This window comes from Bactrocera latifrons, unplaced genomic scaffold, assembly GCF_001853355.1.
Source record: "Bactrocera latifrons isolate USDA-ARS-PBARC rearing strain unplaced genomic scaffold, ASM185335v1 scaffold_43, whole genome shotgun sequence".
Classification (NCBI taxonomy): domain Eukaryota; kingdom Metazoa; phylum Arthropoda; class Insecta; order Diptera; family Tephritidae; genus Bactrocera; species Bactrocera latifrons.
Window position 1 is genome coordinate 761,638 of NW_017537079.1, and position 16,218 is coordinate 777,855.

The 16,218-nt window shown below is 38.2% G+C and overlaps 1 protein-coding gene across 2 annotated transcripts in view; it reads left to right on the forward strand.

The window, feature by feature from the left end:
- LOC108972804 (zinc transporter 2) overlaps positions 1-16,218 on the forward strand; it is a 137,591-nt gene that overhangs the window by 104,680 nt on the left and 16,693 nt on the right. For both annotated transcript variants that reach the window (XM_018939626.1, XM_018939627.1), the window contains 2 exons: positions 8,336-8,972; positions 12,525-12,672. In XM_018939626.1, coding sequence (XP_018795171.1) covers positions 8,336-8,972; positions 12,525-12,672 — 785 coding nt within the window. The remainder of the gene's footprint in view (positions 1-8,335; positions 8,973-12,524; positions 12,673-16,218) is intronic.

Here is a 16,218-nt window from a genome sequence, read left to right on the forward strand (position 1 = left end):
GATCGGCAATATCAGATTTGATCTTGATCATTGTATGATCTAACTTAGACAAATAGTTTCTGTCCTCAATATCGTTAGCATTAAGCTACTTCATTATCAGACTGAATTGAGTGCTCGTACGATAAGAACGAAAGAGAGGGCACTATTGGCCCATTTACATTGTCCTCTTGCAATCTAGCGCTGTATTGCTGGACTTAATGTGAGCTTAGCAGGCGTTGGCGAACAACTAGCTTCGGTAAGACTTTGAGATTCTATAAAATTTATTAGCTGATATCTCTTAAATTATTTCTTCAGTGCAGACCTTCCGAACTACTTGTATGGCTGAGAAATTGTTGGACGAATATTATTAAAGTTGTATCCAGTCACTTTCTCCTGTACTTTCCAGCTTTTGACAGATAGAGGTCGAAACTTCTCGTCTTTGACGAACTAGCAAAGATAGCCATAATTGATAAGAGCAACCTCAAAAAATTTGAAGCAGGATGAAACCATCATTTCAATTTTTAAGTTTCGTTCAATACTTACCATCACAATGGACAGGCTTTCTTAGCTATTTTATTCAGGGAACTTTTTACCTTTCAGCAAATTTTTTAACATATCAGTTGGTACTTACATAACTTACCCTTATTTTGACAGATTCAGTTTCGACTGTTTGATAGTCCATTTTTATTTTGGTCTTTGGTCCCTCCAAATATTTATATCGGTCTTTTGGGAGTTATAGGCGAGAGTGATCTTCAAATAGTGGATTTTAAAAGCTCCGATCATATTATATTTAGCTGAAATCTTCATTTAAACGATAAGTAGGCCAATGTGGCAAGCTTAGATCAGTTGCGTCCTTTGCGATACAAGATGCAGTTCTGTTATCCTTAGGATGCCTGCGCTTGAGGCGAATTTCAGCAGACTCTGTGGCTTTACTATCGATACATCTTCCATTGTAGCTCGCTGTGCAGAGCCCAAATGCCTATAACGTAGTTTTGCCAATACGGTACAAGTGAACAAGAGATGTCCCATTGTTTCCCGGGTGCGTAGCTCTAAAGGTTTCCAGCAGTTAGTATTCCAATCATGTTCCTACAGTTTCGTCTATCGAGTGCCAAAAAAAATTTTGTTTTGTGGCCACCACCGTGGCTTTCGCAGCAGCAAAGGGGCCTTCGCCGTTCCCACGACAGTCGAGTCTACGAAAACCGGAACGGACCCGGATTTTTATCCGGTCAAGGGCTGTCAACTCGGCAGAATTTCTGCCGTTACAACAACAACGACAACAACAACAGGGCTTTCGAGCCTTCCAGATACATGTGTAAAGTATCACGTGTAGCTAACACACCTTTACGCCAATCATCGGTTTCCGTGCTTACTTTGAACCTTCTTTTCAAGTTGAAAAGTAGGAGAATTATGCCAAAAGATGCTTTATGTAAATTCTTCTGCAACCAGTTCCCATCGAAGAGTCTATAGGGGGAAGGTTTAGTAGTCAGTTCAAGAGCAGCCGTTGGAGTCGTTCTTAACGCTCCCGTTATGGAAAGCGCATCGAGCTTATGAACCCTGATCCATAGGCTTCCGAATGCGGTTTTTCGTACGCCTGTGCACCACACTACTTCACCGCAGGGGCGAATTGGTCTCACAATAGCCGTATGGTACCAGTGCTTGAGCGAGGGAGGAGAGAGGGTTTTGCCAAACATCTGGCTAAACATATTATGCACTGCTAACCTTTCTTAGTCTTTGTTCCACATTGTGCTTCCAGAGCAGTTTGCTGTTTAAGACTACGCCAGGATACTTGGTATAGTCCTTTTATCGAAGGAAAGCTCCTCAGAGGAATGTTGCGCTTTCTTGTGAACAATAGCCGACGCGCATTTCCTGGCTTCAACTCCAGACGCGCTTTCGATGCGTTATAATACTGCTAATGTTCTGTAAAAACCTACCCGTTATTAAAATAGCAATGTTTTCCATAAATACCATTATCTTATGGGCTTTGCCATTCAAGTTTCTTAGCAGTTTATACACCACTAATATCCATGGAGGCGCAGATAGCACACCACCTGGCGGAGTACTTCTACATGCTTCCTCTGTCATTCTGTCCTCCTTCCATTCTGCTCTTAGCCTTCTAGAGGGAGAGAGAGATAATATCCAGGTCAAACATTGATGAGATACTTATACTCACTTATAAAGTTGTTGAGAATTGAATGCTTATGAAATGTCAAACGAAATGTTTGCTCTATACTCAAGCGCGCCTAAAAGTAAACTACAAAATCATGCATTGTTTGCCGCTCACAACGAAGCGAAAAACACGTAACTCAATATCTTTCACAAGCTTTTGAACTCACACACGCATACACATGCAGAGAAAGTTTCTAACTGTAAACTGTGTGAAGTGTTACAGTTTTTCAAATTGACCACTACTTGACTTTTTGGTTTACCCACGCGCACACACATATGCACACACTAAACACCACTTACATTGAAATGCGCACTTTGATATATGATATGGCGCACAAAAGTATGCAACAATGGCGAAAGTAAAAGTGAACGCAAGGTAGAGAGGAAGACTATAGAAAACAGTCAAGTGAAGTGAAGAAGCTGACGAAAGGGAATGAGTTAGTAAAATATAGAGCAAAATTGTTGACAACAAATACATACATGCAAGCACACATATATATATACATATGTATATAAAATACTTGCTAGTATAATACATATTTGGAGCGTGTATCATATGTATATGTAAGTGTGTGTTGCGCAAATAACAAGCACGTCAACAATGGCAACAACAATAATAAGAACAATAAACGAGTCAGCAGAAAAAAGCGGCACAAATAACGGTGACGACCAACTTTTGCACAAGCATTTATTGTTGCTTTCGCTCGACTGTTTCGTTCAATAACAGCCGGAAGTGGGTGATAAACCAGATGCAAACAGGAAAACAATAACAACAACAAAGTGATAAAAGTAATACGAAAAAAAGTTGCAAAAATACAAAAGTGCGTGTGTGCGTGTGTGTGTGTGTAGTACCGTGTGCGTGGCGGCAGGATTATGACAAATGTGAAAATATTACCCCAAGCATGAATAAATAATAAAACTGTTATAGAATAACAATAAAAAACGAGAAAAAATGTTAAGTTTGGAAGCAGCGAAACTATAATACCCTGCACAAGTGCATTTTTTATGGCATACAAATGTATAGAAAGTTCGAGTTAAAGATTTTGAGCGTTCAGTTTGTATGGTAGCTATATGCTGTAGTCGTCGGATCTGAAGAAGTATATGCGAGAATTGTAGCGTTCACTTTAATAATAATTCATGCAAAATTTCGTGAAGATATCTCGTCAAATAAAACAGTTTTCCATACAAAAGCTTTATTTTGAACGGTCAATTTGTATGACAGCTATATGCTATAGTTGTCCGATCTGAACAATTTCTTCGGGTATTGTAATTTTGCTTTGAATAATCAGTTCTGTCAAATTTTATGAAGATACATTCACAAATAAAATAGTTTTCCATATCATAATTTTATTTCTATCGGTTAGCTTGTATGGCGTCTATATGCTATTATCGTTCGATCTGAACAATTTCTAGAGATATTGTAGTATTGATTTTAATATTTATCCTTGAAAAATTTTGTGAAGATATCCTTACAAATACAAAATTTTTCCATAGAAAAACTTGATTTTGATCGGACAAGTTGTATGGCAGCTATATGCCATTGTCGTTCGATCAGAACAATTTACCCACACTTTGTTACGCTTTTTTCGGAAATTGATTAGTAGCAAATTTCATGTAGATGTCGTAGCAAATAAATATGTTTTCCGTACAATAACTTGATTTTGACCGATCATTTTTATGATAGCTACATGTGCTATAGTGGTCCTATATTGGAAATTCCGTAAAAATAACCGCTTCTTGATGAGGAAAGAGCTTATTCAAAATTTGGGATTGATATCTCAAAAAGTGTTTGTTACAAACTAAGTGAGCACCCTAATTTATCCCGTTCAGGGTATAAAGGTGGGAGTCACCATTTTGGTGCCACTTGAAAAATGGTAACAAAGAACGGGAAGCGGAAACTAGCGGTTTTTGGGTGTGTGCTAGAGCATCAGCTACGCAAAAGTCTTGAAATAACAAGAACAACAATACTAAATAATATTCACAACAAGCAAGGGCGTCGATAGTAAAGACAGCGCTGAAGATATTGTAACCAAACAATGAAAGTGTCAAACTGGTGCAAAAAAAAAAATCGGAGACATACACACACGCGTAAATTTCGCAGAAAGTCACCAACTGAAACTGCCAACCAACCGAAACTGATACGCTTCCGTTCGAAAATTTCTTGCGCCAAAGATTTTTTCCACTGCCTAGTGCTTTTTCTTGTTGTTGTGCTGCGCGCTTGTTTTTCTTCCGACGCATATCGGCACAGCAATTGTCCCTGAAATTTGCTGCAAAACTGTAATAAATCTTGGCTAAACTCGCAACAAATAATACACGCCGCCATTGGGTGTCTCTTTGTCGTTCTGGGTCGCCTACGCTTTGGGAGCTGCTTGCCCGTTAACTGTGTGCCTCGTTCTCTTTATTTTTTGTTGATGGATTCGTTTCCCTTTGGTTTTGTGTTGTCCAAAAGTTTTTGACTTTCACAAACAAAGAAGAATTGGTTTGCAATTATTTTTGAATTGCAGCGAAGCAAATCTGGCTAAGCGCAGCTGGCGCTCGGCAAAAAAGCGCTCTGAAAGGCGTAAGCTGGACTGGGCAGCAAAAAGAATTTACAAAAATCAAATAAATTACGTTTGTCAGCAAAAAATGTAACAAAAAAGCTCAACTCTATACTCGAATGCTGCCGATAAAGGCAAGTGTAGACACTTGAGGACTTTGAAAGTTGCAGCAACATTTGCTCTGGAGCTTTTTGTGGAACCTTGAAGGTGTGCGGCGATTAGGGCAATCATTTGTTAAAGCGTTTTTGTTGTGATAAAATGCACATTTGGGAGTTAACGCTGCTTTAAAAGGAGAAAAGAAAGTGCGACCGGAAAAATGGGAGATAAGGCAAAGAAATTTGCTGTAAGTGGCTTTAGTTAAACTTTTTTTTTTAAGCTTTAATGTTGGGATTATCGGGAAATGACTTTAGTTTTTCTATGAAAGTCAGTATTTCGGCTGTTTAACTTGTCAAGAGCACAAAATTTTTTGAACGCACTCAATGCAGGTAATGAGATCATCAAAAACTCGCCTCCTACGAGCCGTCAATTCAGTCAAAACCGACAACTGCGAACATCGAAATAGTTAAAGAAGCAATGCTTGGTAAGCATTGTGTTGGCATCAGAGAGATTGCAGATAATCACAAAATCTCTCATACATTTTCGAAATGAAGCGTGTCAACCCGTTCTCGTGACTCGTAGGGAAAAGAAAAAGAGTTGAAAAAGATTGAAGGAGGGTTTTAGTATTGTCTGAACTCTCTAACAACTCCAGCTTTAGACTTCCCGACTATTGCCGCGTTTTCCAAGTCGAGATTGCAGCCATTAAGGTAGCAGTAGATTTACTACTAGGGAGTGAAGCATACTCCAGACAGGTGTCCATCCACGCAGAGCGTCTTTGTGATAAGACTGGCATAGGTTCCTAAACTACGTGTTCTCTTTTTTTGTCTGATAGGCAGTTATGGAAAATTCGGAAAGTTCAACCAAACTATACTAAAAGTCAACCATAATATACTTATTGGCAACCTTTGCTATGTTCCTTTGTATTTAATTGATAGATAGATAGATAGATAGAAAGACGAGGATTGCAACGCAATAATAGATGCCTTTATTTCATTGAGAGTCAGTAGTCAAGCCAAGTTGTTACTATCTTTTAATTTGAGAGCGGCAGTTTCAGACGTGTTACTAAATTGAAATTCACAGTTGTAGGGTAAAGTCTCTTTATAATTAGGAATATACAATCTTGAATTACGCGGGATATCGTCGGATATCTTTTCGTAGGTACTTGCGATAATATCGTCTACTGATTGGCCGAGAAAATCAAAGCTTTTCTTAGTCCACAATTTTAATGAATTCTAAAATATCTCCAGATTTTTAACAGGAAAAATATCATCCCCGAAATCAAAATTTACTTTATTATTACTTTCACTGAGTTTTACAGTCGAAATCTAAAAAAATTTCCAAATTTTCGCCAGGAAGAACATCAATCTCTAAATCCATATTCAGTTTAGACCTATAAAGTGATCCTACATCCAAACCTGTAGCCCCGGATACTTCCCACTAAATATTTCATCTAATAATTATTTCGGAACTTAATATCGGGACAGTGTGGAAATTACTACTGACCTCATCGACACAACAATCAAGTTGTGAACTTTTTCAAGCCCTTGTCATCAAACTACTGAACCCAATGATAAACTGATTACGTTACCATGCCTTTCTGCTTACCTCTTGTTCTTACACTTCCATCAAATGATAGACTGGTAGTTAAACCTTTTTATATACCTTTCGATAGTCTGCATTAATTTCTTTTTTGGCAACGAGTACACTGCAGCCTTATTTTCGAGCCACTGACCATGTCTTCATAAGGGTTGAGTTTCCGAAATCTTATCAGCCGCGAGAGTAGGTTGTACAAATGGGGACAAGGAGAGTCGAAATTGAGTTTAGCATAGTAATATTTAAGGCAAGAGTCATCCACAAAGTCAAATATATATTAGGTTGTCAAAAAAGTCTTGCGGTATTTTTATTGAGTTTTCAATTGTTCATAAAAATTTTTTTGATGACTCATGTCCAGCTCTTGACCGATGCTACGGCTGCTACTATGCCGCCGGTCTCTTTCGACCAATCAGTGATTTTATCGCAATTTTCGACGACGGGCATTCCGGAGCGTGGCGCATCTTCGACCACCTCTACACCAGAACGAAAACGTTGAAACCATCGTTGTGCGGTGGAAATGGAAACTGTTTCGGGTCCATAAACTGCACAAATTTTATTGGCGGCTTGAAATGCATTTTTGCCTTTATCATAGTAGTACTGTAAAATATGCCGTATTTTCTCTTTATTTTGCTCCATGTTTGCGACGCTCTAACTCACGAACAACTTAAAAGAAACTAAGACTATCAATCAAACACTTGTTAGCGCGTGAAATGAGCTCTCCAAAAAGTGATAGCATGACCCGCTGCGACGAATAAAACTAGAACTACGAGCTCTCAGCGCCAACTGACGAAAATACCGCAAGACTTTTTAGACAATATTATTTATGCGCACCATCTGGCGACTATGTGATCTCTATCTCAAGATTGATGGCACGAAGTGAAAAATATAAACCTGTTCGACTGTGAAAAACCTATTAAGCAAGACCGTGATTTTAATCGCATAACCTAACTAAGTTCAAATTGGAACTCGTTTGATACTCGTTAGAGTATTACTTTGTTAAAAAAGACGAATTTGATACTCCTCAGACAGTTTACAGTGCTAATAATGACCGAAAAACAGGAATAAAGATTTTGATCTTAGTTCTTTTAGACATTCGTTGAATACAATAAAACTTCGAATGACTGTCACAATTGCATTACTTTTATTAACCCAATTCCTTTAATTCAATTCCAGAATATTGCATATATTTTCATTTAATACTCTTACAATAAAATAATAAAATTCTTCACAATGCGATAAAGAAATACGAAATAACATTTTGTATTATGCTCGGCTGCACACACCGAAATTATGGCTACAGTGCAGTGGTACAAGGGTGTACGCAACGAGTTGAGACGAACAGCAAAGAATTGAAGCGGAACTGCGAGCCATTTCTTAGCATTTATTTATAACGCTGCTAACGGCCGCAGGCGGCAAGTGTTACGCGGACGCAGACGTAAAGAAATATGCGAGGAAGCAAGAAAAAACAGCAAAATCAAGCAACGCTTTGTGGTTTAAGCGTTGGAGGAGTGAGTGTGCGCGCACAAAGGTATGCAACAAAAGTGTTGGAGTGGCGTAGCAAAGTCTTCACTTCTGCTTTGAATGAAAATATTAGCAAAAGACAAGGCTAGTCAAGTTGCCGAGCAACAACTCAGCTGTAGTTTGATATATGTTGTAAGAAATGTGTGTAGGCGAAAAGTTATTAGAATCAGAAGGCGTTAAGGCGCAACGTTGCCTTGCAACGAGCATAGCAATTGTATGAAATTAACCAGTGAAAGCGCAAAAACTTGGCGCGCCAAGTGGAGTGAAGTGGAAAGAATGTAATTAGTGTTGATTTGAAGCAGCAGCTAGTCGCTGGCAGCTTCCGGAATTGTGCAAAAATTCGCACAAAACTCTTGCTTTGTATTAAACCTTAATTGCATTGCTCTCCTTATTATTTTAATTATTTTTAGTTTTAATATTTCACCATACTCTCTTCATTTCAGCATGGGCATACAGCTACAGCATGGTCACTCGCATGGCGGTATGTCCGGCGGGCATGGCCACAGTCACGGCGGCAAGTCAAAGAGGCAGAAGAAGGGTAAGAAAGCCGCTAATTTGCAAGTGGTTGCCAGTGAGGAGAGCAGCAGTAACCTAGCGCTCTCCACCGCCGCCATTAAACCGGCTGCCAGCAGCGAAAGACGTTTTGTGGCCGGTCCGACGTGTACACCCACAGGCCATTGCGCGCTGCCACCAACGCAGCGTCCGCTCGAAGATGGCGCTGCCGAACTTGAGTTGGACGCCAATGATGCCGCTATGCCTGTCTCCGGTTTATCCACGTTCTCTTACCAGAATTCGACTTCGGCGCAGGAGCTGCGCGCCGAGATTGCTGCGGTCATGGCGGAGACAGCGCCGGGTGCTCATCATCATGGCGGTGTGGCGTCACGTGAGGCGGAGAATTTGAATGTACGCGCCGCTTTTATACACGTTGTCGGTGATATGATACAGAGTGCGGGCGTATTTGTAGCCGCATTGGTGATATTCTTCCGTCCGGATTGGGCGATTGTCGATCCGATTTGCACGTTCATCTTTTCGATCATTGTGCTCTTCACGACATTTACTATCATGAAGGATGCGCTCTTGGTGAGTACATAATAGAGAGTTATAAAGAAAAATATAATATTCAAGAGAAAAATGAGCAAAAAATAGAGAGGAATATAAAGAGAGGAAGAGATAGAGCAGAAATTAAATATTGAGAACTGATTGGAATTTGTTAGATCTAAAATTTTTCATAGATTTTGGAATTTTTTTTTTAGTTTCTTTTACGACCTTCATACTTTCCTGTTTGACCGTGAGTGGATAGAAACTCCATTGGTTGTGACATTAGATGATTTATTTCAACTCTCAATTAGGAAAGTATTTTTCAGAAACTGTCTTGCTGAACTACGGTTCTGAACATATGAAATCTTCCCTTAACCGACAGCGTGGGATCTTTATTACTTTGTTTCATGTTTTATTGCAGTATCCCTCGGATAAACCTTCAAGCTTTTGTCAGCAGTAACTCGCTTCAAAAGTAAAGTAAATTTCAAATAAACCTTGACCTGCTTTGGGATCTTTAAGTAAAAAAGTGGAACGTAGATCGTCCTTTAAATGACTTGCCCTTAGTAAGGTTCATATCGCCTTTATAGTACGTGGTCCAATAGGCTTTTTTTTTAACTGTCCAACCTTTGCCAAATAGAGCTTGAAGCCACTTAGTAGAGATACTTTATGTGAACTTGGCAAAGTTGATAAGGTTGAAAACTAACTTCGTCGATTTATAAGGGCTTGGTACTCCATAACAAGACGTTTTGAAAGCCTAAAAGAAGCAGCGTGCACACCTGTTGAGCTTAGGGCAAACAGAGTGAACCAAGTGAAGTTAAGTTACATCCAAAAATATTGTGCCATATCACCTTTTTGGTTAGGGTTATCCGCATTACCTTACGTTTTGGTTATGTTGGCGTTGATATAATTTGATGAAGAGACTGTAGGAACATGATGGAAGTACTAATTGGTCATTGTCTGGTGGTCCGCAGAATGGTGTTGACAGATCGGGAAAACTGCAAAAAATGCCTAGAGCGGGGCACCAGGGAAACAATCGAGCATCTCTTGTGCACTTGTTCCGCATTGGCAAGACTGCGCTCTAAGAATCTGGGAACCCCACAGTATGACACACTAGAGGAGGTATTCAGAGTGAGGCCACAGAGTCTGTTAAAATTCCCGTCAAGCCCAGGCATCCTTAACGATGACTCCTTCTCTTAGACCTAGCAAGTGAACTCCACCAGATATCGCAAAAGATCAAACTGGCCTATGCGTGGCTTATTGACATACCAGATTAACCCTATCTAACCTAAGCTAGATTGGGGCCAGTGTTAATTGACGTGATTTTTAATTGGTATACTGTCTTGGGATACCATCTAATCAAAAGTAACCCGGAATCATAAAAAGCAGCAATTAAATTTTCATATATTTTAATAAAAATCTTAGTTTTTGTCTTTAACCACCTTTTTTGTCATACCAGAGCATAATTTAATTTTTAATTTTCTACAGGATTGTTATAAGCCTCAGCAGGGGGATGCCATGCAGTGCCTTCAGGAGTTTGGCGTTTTTCACATTCGACTCATTTTGCTATTTGCTAAATTGTTGGACAGTTTCGGCATCGCTTTCATAAACCCATGTTCAACATCATATCTCTTTTGAGACCTCTACCCGAAAAGTTTCAAGTCTTTTGTTATATAATATATCTACCTTGGCACGCTCCATACCCAAAAAATTAGACAAAATCTATTGAGCTGATCCATACACATGTTGTGTTCTTCTGTTCAATACAACTATCTTCAAGCACGGTTCTTTACCTTTAGCGATGCTATCTTCATTATTCGTACCTATATCGGTTAATGACGACTCGCATAAGGCAATATTCCAATGAATTTATAATCATCAAATCATTTGAGCCTAAGGAAAGTGAAATCACGATTGGTTCCAAAATCGCTCATTTTTTCCAAAAATAGTGACGCGCTAACAACGGCTTTCTGACTTCCAGGATGTCATGAAATGTATTATAACTGACGATGAGGCTTGCATCTATGTTTACGATCTAGATAATCATTCGGCCGAATATCATAGTAAGTGGGCACCAAACCCAAAAAAACCTCTTCAAAGCAGGTCAAAAATCAAGATTACGTCGACAGTTTTCTTTGATTATGGGAGTGTGGTGAACTACGAATTCCTTCTGACTGACCGAACTGTCAACCAGGAATACTAGTTGCGTGTTTTGCGGCCTTTTTGTGAAGCCATTCGTTAAAAAAATTCGGAATAATGTGCCAACAACTCTAAGTTCTGCATCGTCGCATACTGCATTGAGTCTTCGTGAGTTGTTAGCCACTTTTCAAGCAATATCGTGCCGTTAACACTTCTGGCTATTTCGCAACCTTAAGCGACGGCTTCGAGGAAACCGTTTTGAGTCCATTGCAGACATTAAACGTGAATGGCTACGCGCATTGAAGACTATTCCGGACATTGACTTTAACAACTCTTTCGAGGATTGGAAAAAACGTTGGAACAAGTGCATTGACGCTATGAGTGATTACTTTGAGGAGTATGATAGAGATTTTGCAGAACAAATTTATTATTTTAAAACGTAAACAAAGTCTTACTATCTTTGACTACTATGTTGGAGCTTTTTCTAATTATATATTTATATCATTTGACGGTTTTATCGTTTTGTTTGCTAGCTTGGTATTTTCTGAAGTCTTTTTCTCATGCTCCCTTACTCTCTCTCTCTCTCTCTTTGTTGTAAGTTTTATACCCTAATATACACTATTAGGTTTGGAACAAAATTTGTAAAAACGAGGAGAAAATGTAACAGACCTGAGTAGCTGAGTCGGTTTAGCAGTGTTATTCTGTCGGTCCGTCTGTTTATACGCTATTCAGTTCTACAGTTTTTGACATATCGAGCAGAAATTTTATACATGTGCTTTTCTTCCCAAGTAGCTGCTCATTTGTTGGATTCACTGATATCGGACTACTGGTGAATACATCAGTATCTACATATACAAATTGTTCCAACATAATAAAATCCTTATCTGGAAAACTTTTTATATAAATTTGGCACAATTTATTGTATTTTTACGCCGTTTACCTTCTTATATAGTTCGGTGCCCCAGTGTTAACGTCTTTTCTTGTTTGTTTTTCTTTTCTCTCGGCCACCCAACACAACTCCACACCAACTATTGTCAACAGATTGTTTACACATTTTGCTTTTATTTACTTTATTTGCTTGTCCCACTTTTTAATCTCTTAGGCCGTTTAAATTTGATTATCCTGTTAACGGTTTTGATTACTCGAACAACAACAATTATAGTTAAACACCACTAATATTTGCTTTATTCATTTTAATTTTTCCTTTCTTTCAATCTTTTTTTTTGTTTCTTTTTGTTTCCTGCTGCCCTACCAACAACTTGGCAATCAAACCGTAACACGCTCACGCACTCACCCACATAACGGTATATATGCGTGTGAATTAATGACGACCGCCTACGAATGTGTACTCTGTCCTGGCTTTTGCTTTGTGCGGCATTCTTGGCTCTGTGGCTTTGCGTGCAACTGTCATTCGGTTGCCTTGCTGCTTACTTGCTTTGCCGGTAAAATGATAAATAGGTTTTAATGGAGGGTACACCCAGTTATATGCACTACGCTGAGGTCCTTGAAGTCTTCGAGCATATTGAGGGTGTGAGACGTGTGCATAATTTGCGTATTTGGGCGTTGAGCATTAATAAAGTCGCCCTCTCCGTACATTTGGCAATTGGTAAGTAGACGTGCTTTATATGTTATGATATGTTATGATATGTTATGATATGTTATGATATGTTATGATATGTTATGCTACGTTATGCTATGGTATGTGGTGTATTTTTCAGTTATTATGTATGTTCTGGCTATTTTATGCTCTGCTGTGCTAGTGTTATACTGAGTTATGTTACTTTATGATTTCTTTATCATGTTATGTTAACAATAAAAAACGTACGGGATAATATTTATTATAAATCTGCATACCGAAAATTTGGGTAAGAAATGAAAAACAACTATCAGACGAGCACTAGATTCCGATCGTTCAGTTTGTATCGCAGCTTTATGCTATACATACATAATCAAAGATGCATCCATTTTTACACCTCGAAGTGAAATAATGACAGCTGGCTTGCGACAGTAATAGACTATAATGACACACTACTAAGGTGTGTACATTGAGAATAATAATAGCAAAAAATTTAAATCAAAACATGTGCCTGATTGTATGCTCTGAAATGAGCGTATTAAGTTTTCTACGAACTTTGTTATACCGGACGTCCGATTCTCTCTAAATAAAATGTCCGTACATGTACGCTGCAATTTATATTTCGGGATTTGGTAACACTAGTGTAGCAATCTGGCAACTCACAACTTTATCTTAAAATTTAGCATTTTTGATGTTATACATACATACATACGGGCGCTATTTATGTTGTTAACAGTAATTTCAAATATTCGACTCAACCCAAAATTATATTTATATCACGAAAACTTTCGCCCGTTCAGTTTTCGCAGCTTTCGCCGTGGATTAACTCAGCAACATTATCCAATGACCATCCATCCATCCAAGTCCCATCTTTTTCGATCGTAGTGTGAATTCAATTGAGGTCGCCGATCGCTCTCAGTTGAATTTCGCGAAAATCGTTTAAAATGAGTTGTTTTTCCGGAAACTGCACGATCGATTGATTGTGAGAAAGGGACAACTATGACTATTAGTGGGACCAGCCTACATTCAATGATGCATGAACATTTGATTGTAAAAAAAAAAAAAAAGTTGTTATACATACAAAATAGACGATCAGAATTAAGTGCTTGCATGTAGTAAAGTTTTTTAATTTTTCGAGTCATCTTCAAGAAACTTGGATGGAATGTTGTCAAAGGCAGTGATGAAAACTTCGAAGAAACTGTTTCGATCGGCTCGTTTTAGCTTCTTATAGCTGTATATATCACCTAACCCTAAGCGAGATAGATATAGGGTTATATATACAAGTACACTATACAAATAATCAGAATGATGAGTTGAAATCCGGGTGACTATCTGTCTGTCTATCCGTCGGTCCGTGTGAGCTGTAACTCGAGTAATAATTGAAATTTCTTGATGAAACCTGGTATGCAAGTTCCTTGGTAAAAAAAAAAAAACAAAAAAGTACCAGTTCGTAGAAGAGCGTAATCGGACAACTGCCACGCCCACAAATCACTAGTAACCGAAAACATATAATATAAAGTGCAATAACTAAGCTATAAATTCAGATATAAAATGTAATTTGGCTCTGGGGATCGCAAGACGCAACTGTGTGTAAGTTTTTTTTTTAAAGTGGGCGTGGTCCCGCGTTCTAGCAAATTTAATCTAAATGCCTCCTAAACCCTAAAGCTACAAAAACCAAATTTGTTAAACTTGAATATTATAAGAACTCGTACAGGAAATGGATGAAATTGAATGATAATAACGCTCACTCCCCATATGGCGGTACTGTTAAAAACACAATAATTTAATAACTAATTACACCGGACACATTTACATTTACATTTTTACCTCCAAACTGATCTGTGCAGGCTGTATGGGAACCGATGTGATAATTGGTATTGCCTCTTTTTCGTCAATTCCGATATCTCGACCCGACAGACCGATTTCGACTAAATTTATTACGTAGGATTCTTCTCATATTAATATATGATAGTTTGAAAATGGGCGAAATCGGGCTAAGTCACGCCTACTTCCCATATAATGCAATTTTAAATTTCATTTGATTCTTCACATTCCAGCGTACAAATAAAATGCAAAAGAAATCTTTTCCTGACAATAGTTACTTTGTGCATCAAAAATGGATTAAATCACATTCATCCTTCCCTGAACCTCTAATATACCTAAGAAAAAGATTTTCGAAAGAGTTTTATCATCAGAATGTTTCTTTGTGACGGAAATAGACAAATAATTGACCCACTATCCACATAACAAATAATAGGATTTTCGAACATCCGGCTGACTTTATTCCATATGATTGGCACTCTAATGAAACCCAGGGAACACTTTTTGCTGCTGCTGATTTAAATAAATTTATTTAATTTTATATAACTGCGCATTCGTCTCACCATTTAATAGGTTGTCAAAAAAGTCTTGCGGTGTTTTTTATTTTTATTTATTTTAATTTTATAACGGTTTAATGACTTATGCCCAGCTCTTGACCGATGCTACCGCTGCTACTATGCCGGTCTCATTCGACCAATTCAGCGATTTTATCACAATTTTCGACGACATTTCTTCCGGAGCGTGGCGCATCTTCGACCACCTCTACACCAGAACGAAAACGTTGAAACCATCGTTGTGCGATGGAAATGGAAACTGTATCGGGTCCATAAACTGCACAAATTTTATTGGCGGCTTGAGATGCATTTTTGCCTTTATCGTAGTACTGTAAAATATGCCGTATTTTCTCTTTATTTTGCTCTATGTTTGTGACGCTATAACTCACGAACGACTTAAAAGAAACGGCAATCAATCAAACACTTGTTAGCGCGTGAAATGAGCTTACCAAAAAGGTATAGCGTGACCCAATGCGACGAATAAAATTAGAACTACGCGCTCTCGGCGCCAACTAGCAAAAATACCGCAAGACTTTTTTGACAACCTAATATAATAACATAACATTTGCTTATATATCAACACGTTTTGTTATGTTTTGCATTTTTCACTGATAATTATCATGACTGTTGCTTATTTATACTTTTAAAAAATTGCAATTAGTTTAATCCTTTTTCTGTTTATTTACATTTATCGTTATGTAAGTGCTTTCGTTGGTTTGATATCTGTTTATCAGTAATGATATGTGTGTGCCAGTGATGTGATAGTTTGCGGTGCACGCGGTTTCAATGGTATTTTAAGTGTTTACATAAAAAATTTAAACCTACTATATGATTCACATATGATGTACTTTATATATTGCATATATATAAAGTACATGCCTGCCAACCATGAGTGGGTAAAAAACTAGTGAATCAGTGGGTAAACATGTGTATTTTGCCATAGGCGCGTGAAGGTTATACCCTCTTTTTCCCACACACGTACGTATACATGTGATCATACATTTCTGTTGCGCTCATTCAGCAGTGCCATATAAAAAAGTATATCTGTCCTGCTTTAATATCCCTCTATGTTGCCCTCATTTGGCAGTAAAAAGCATATCTGTCCTGCTCTAATATCCCCTATCGACGGCTGATGCAGGGTTGTATTTTAAACAGCTGATGCAGGGTTGCATTTTTTCATTCCTACTTCAAAAATTTTTTA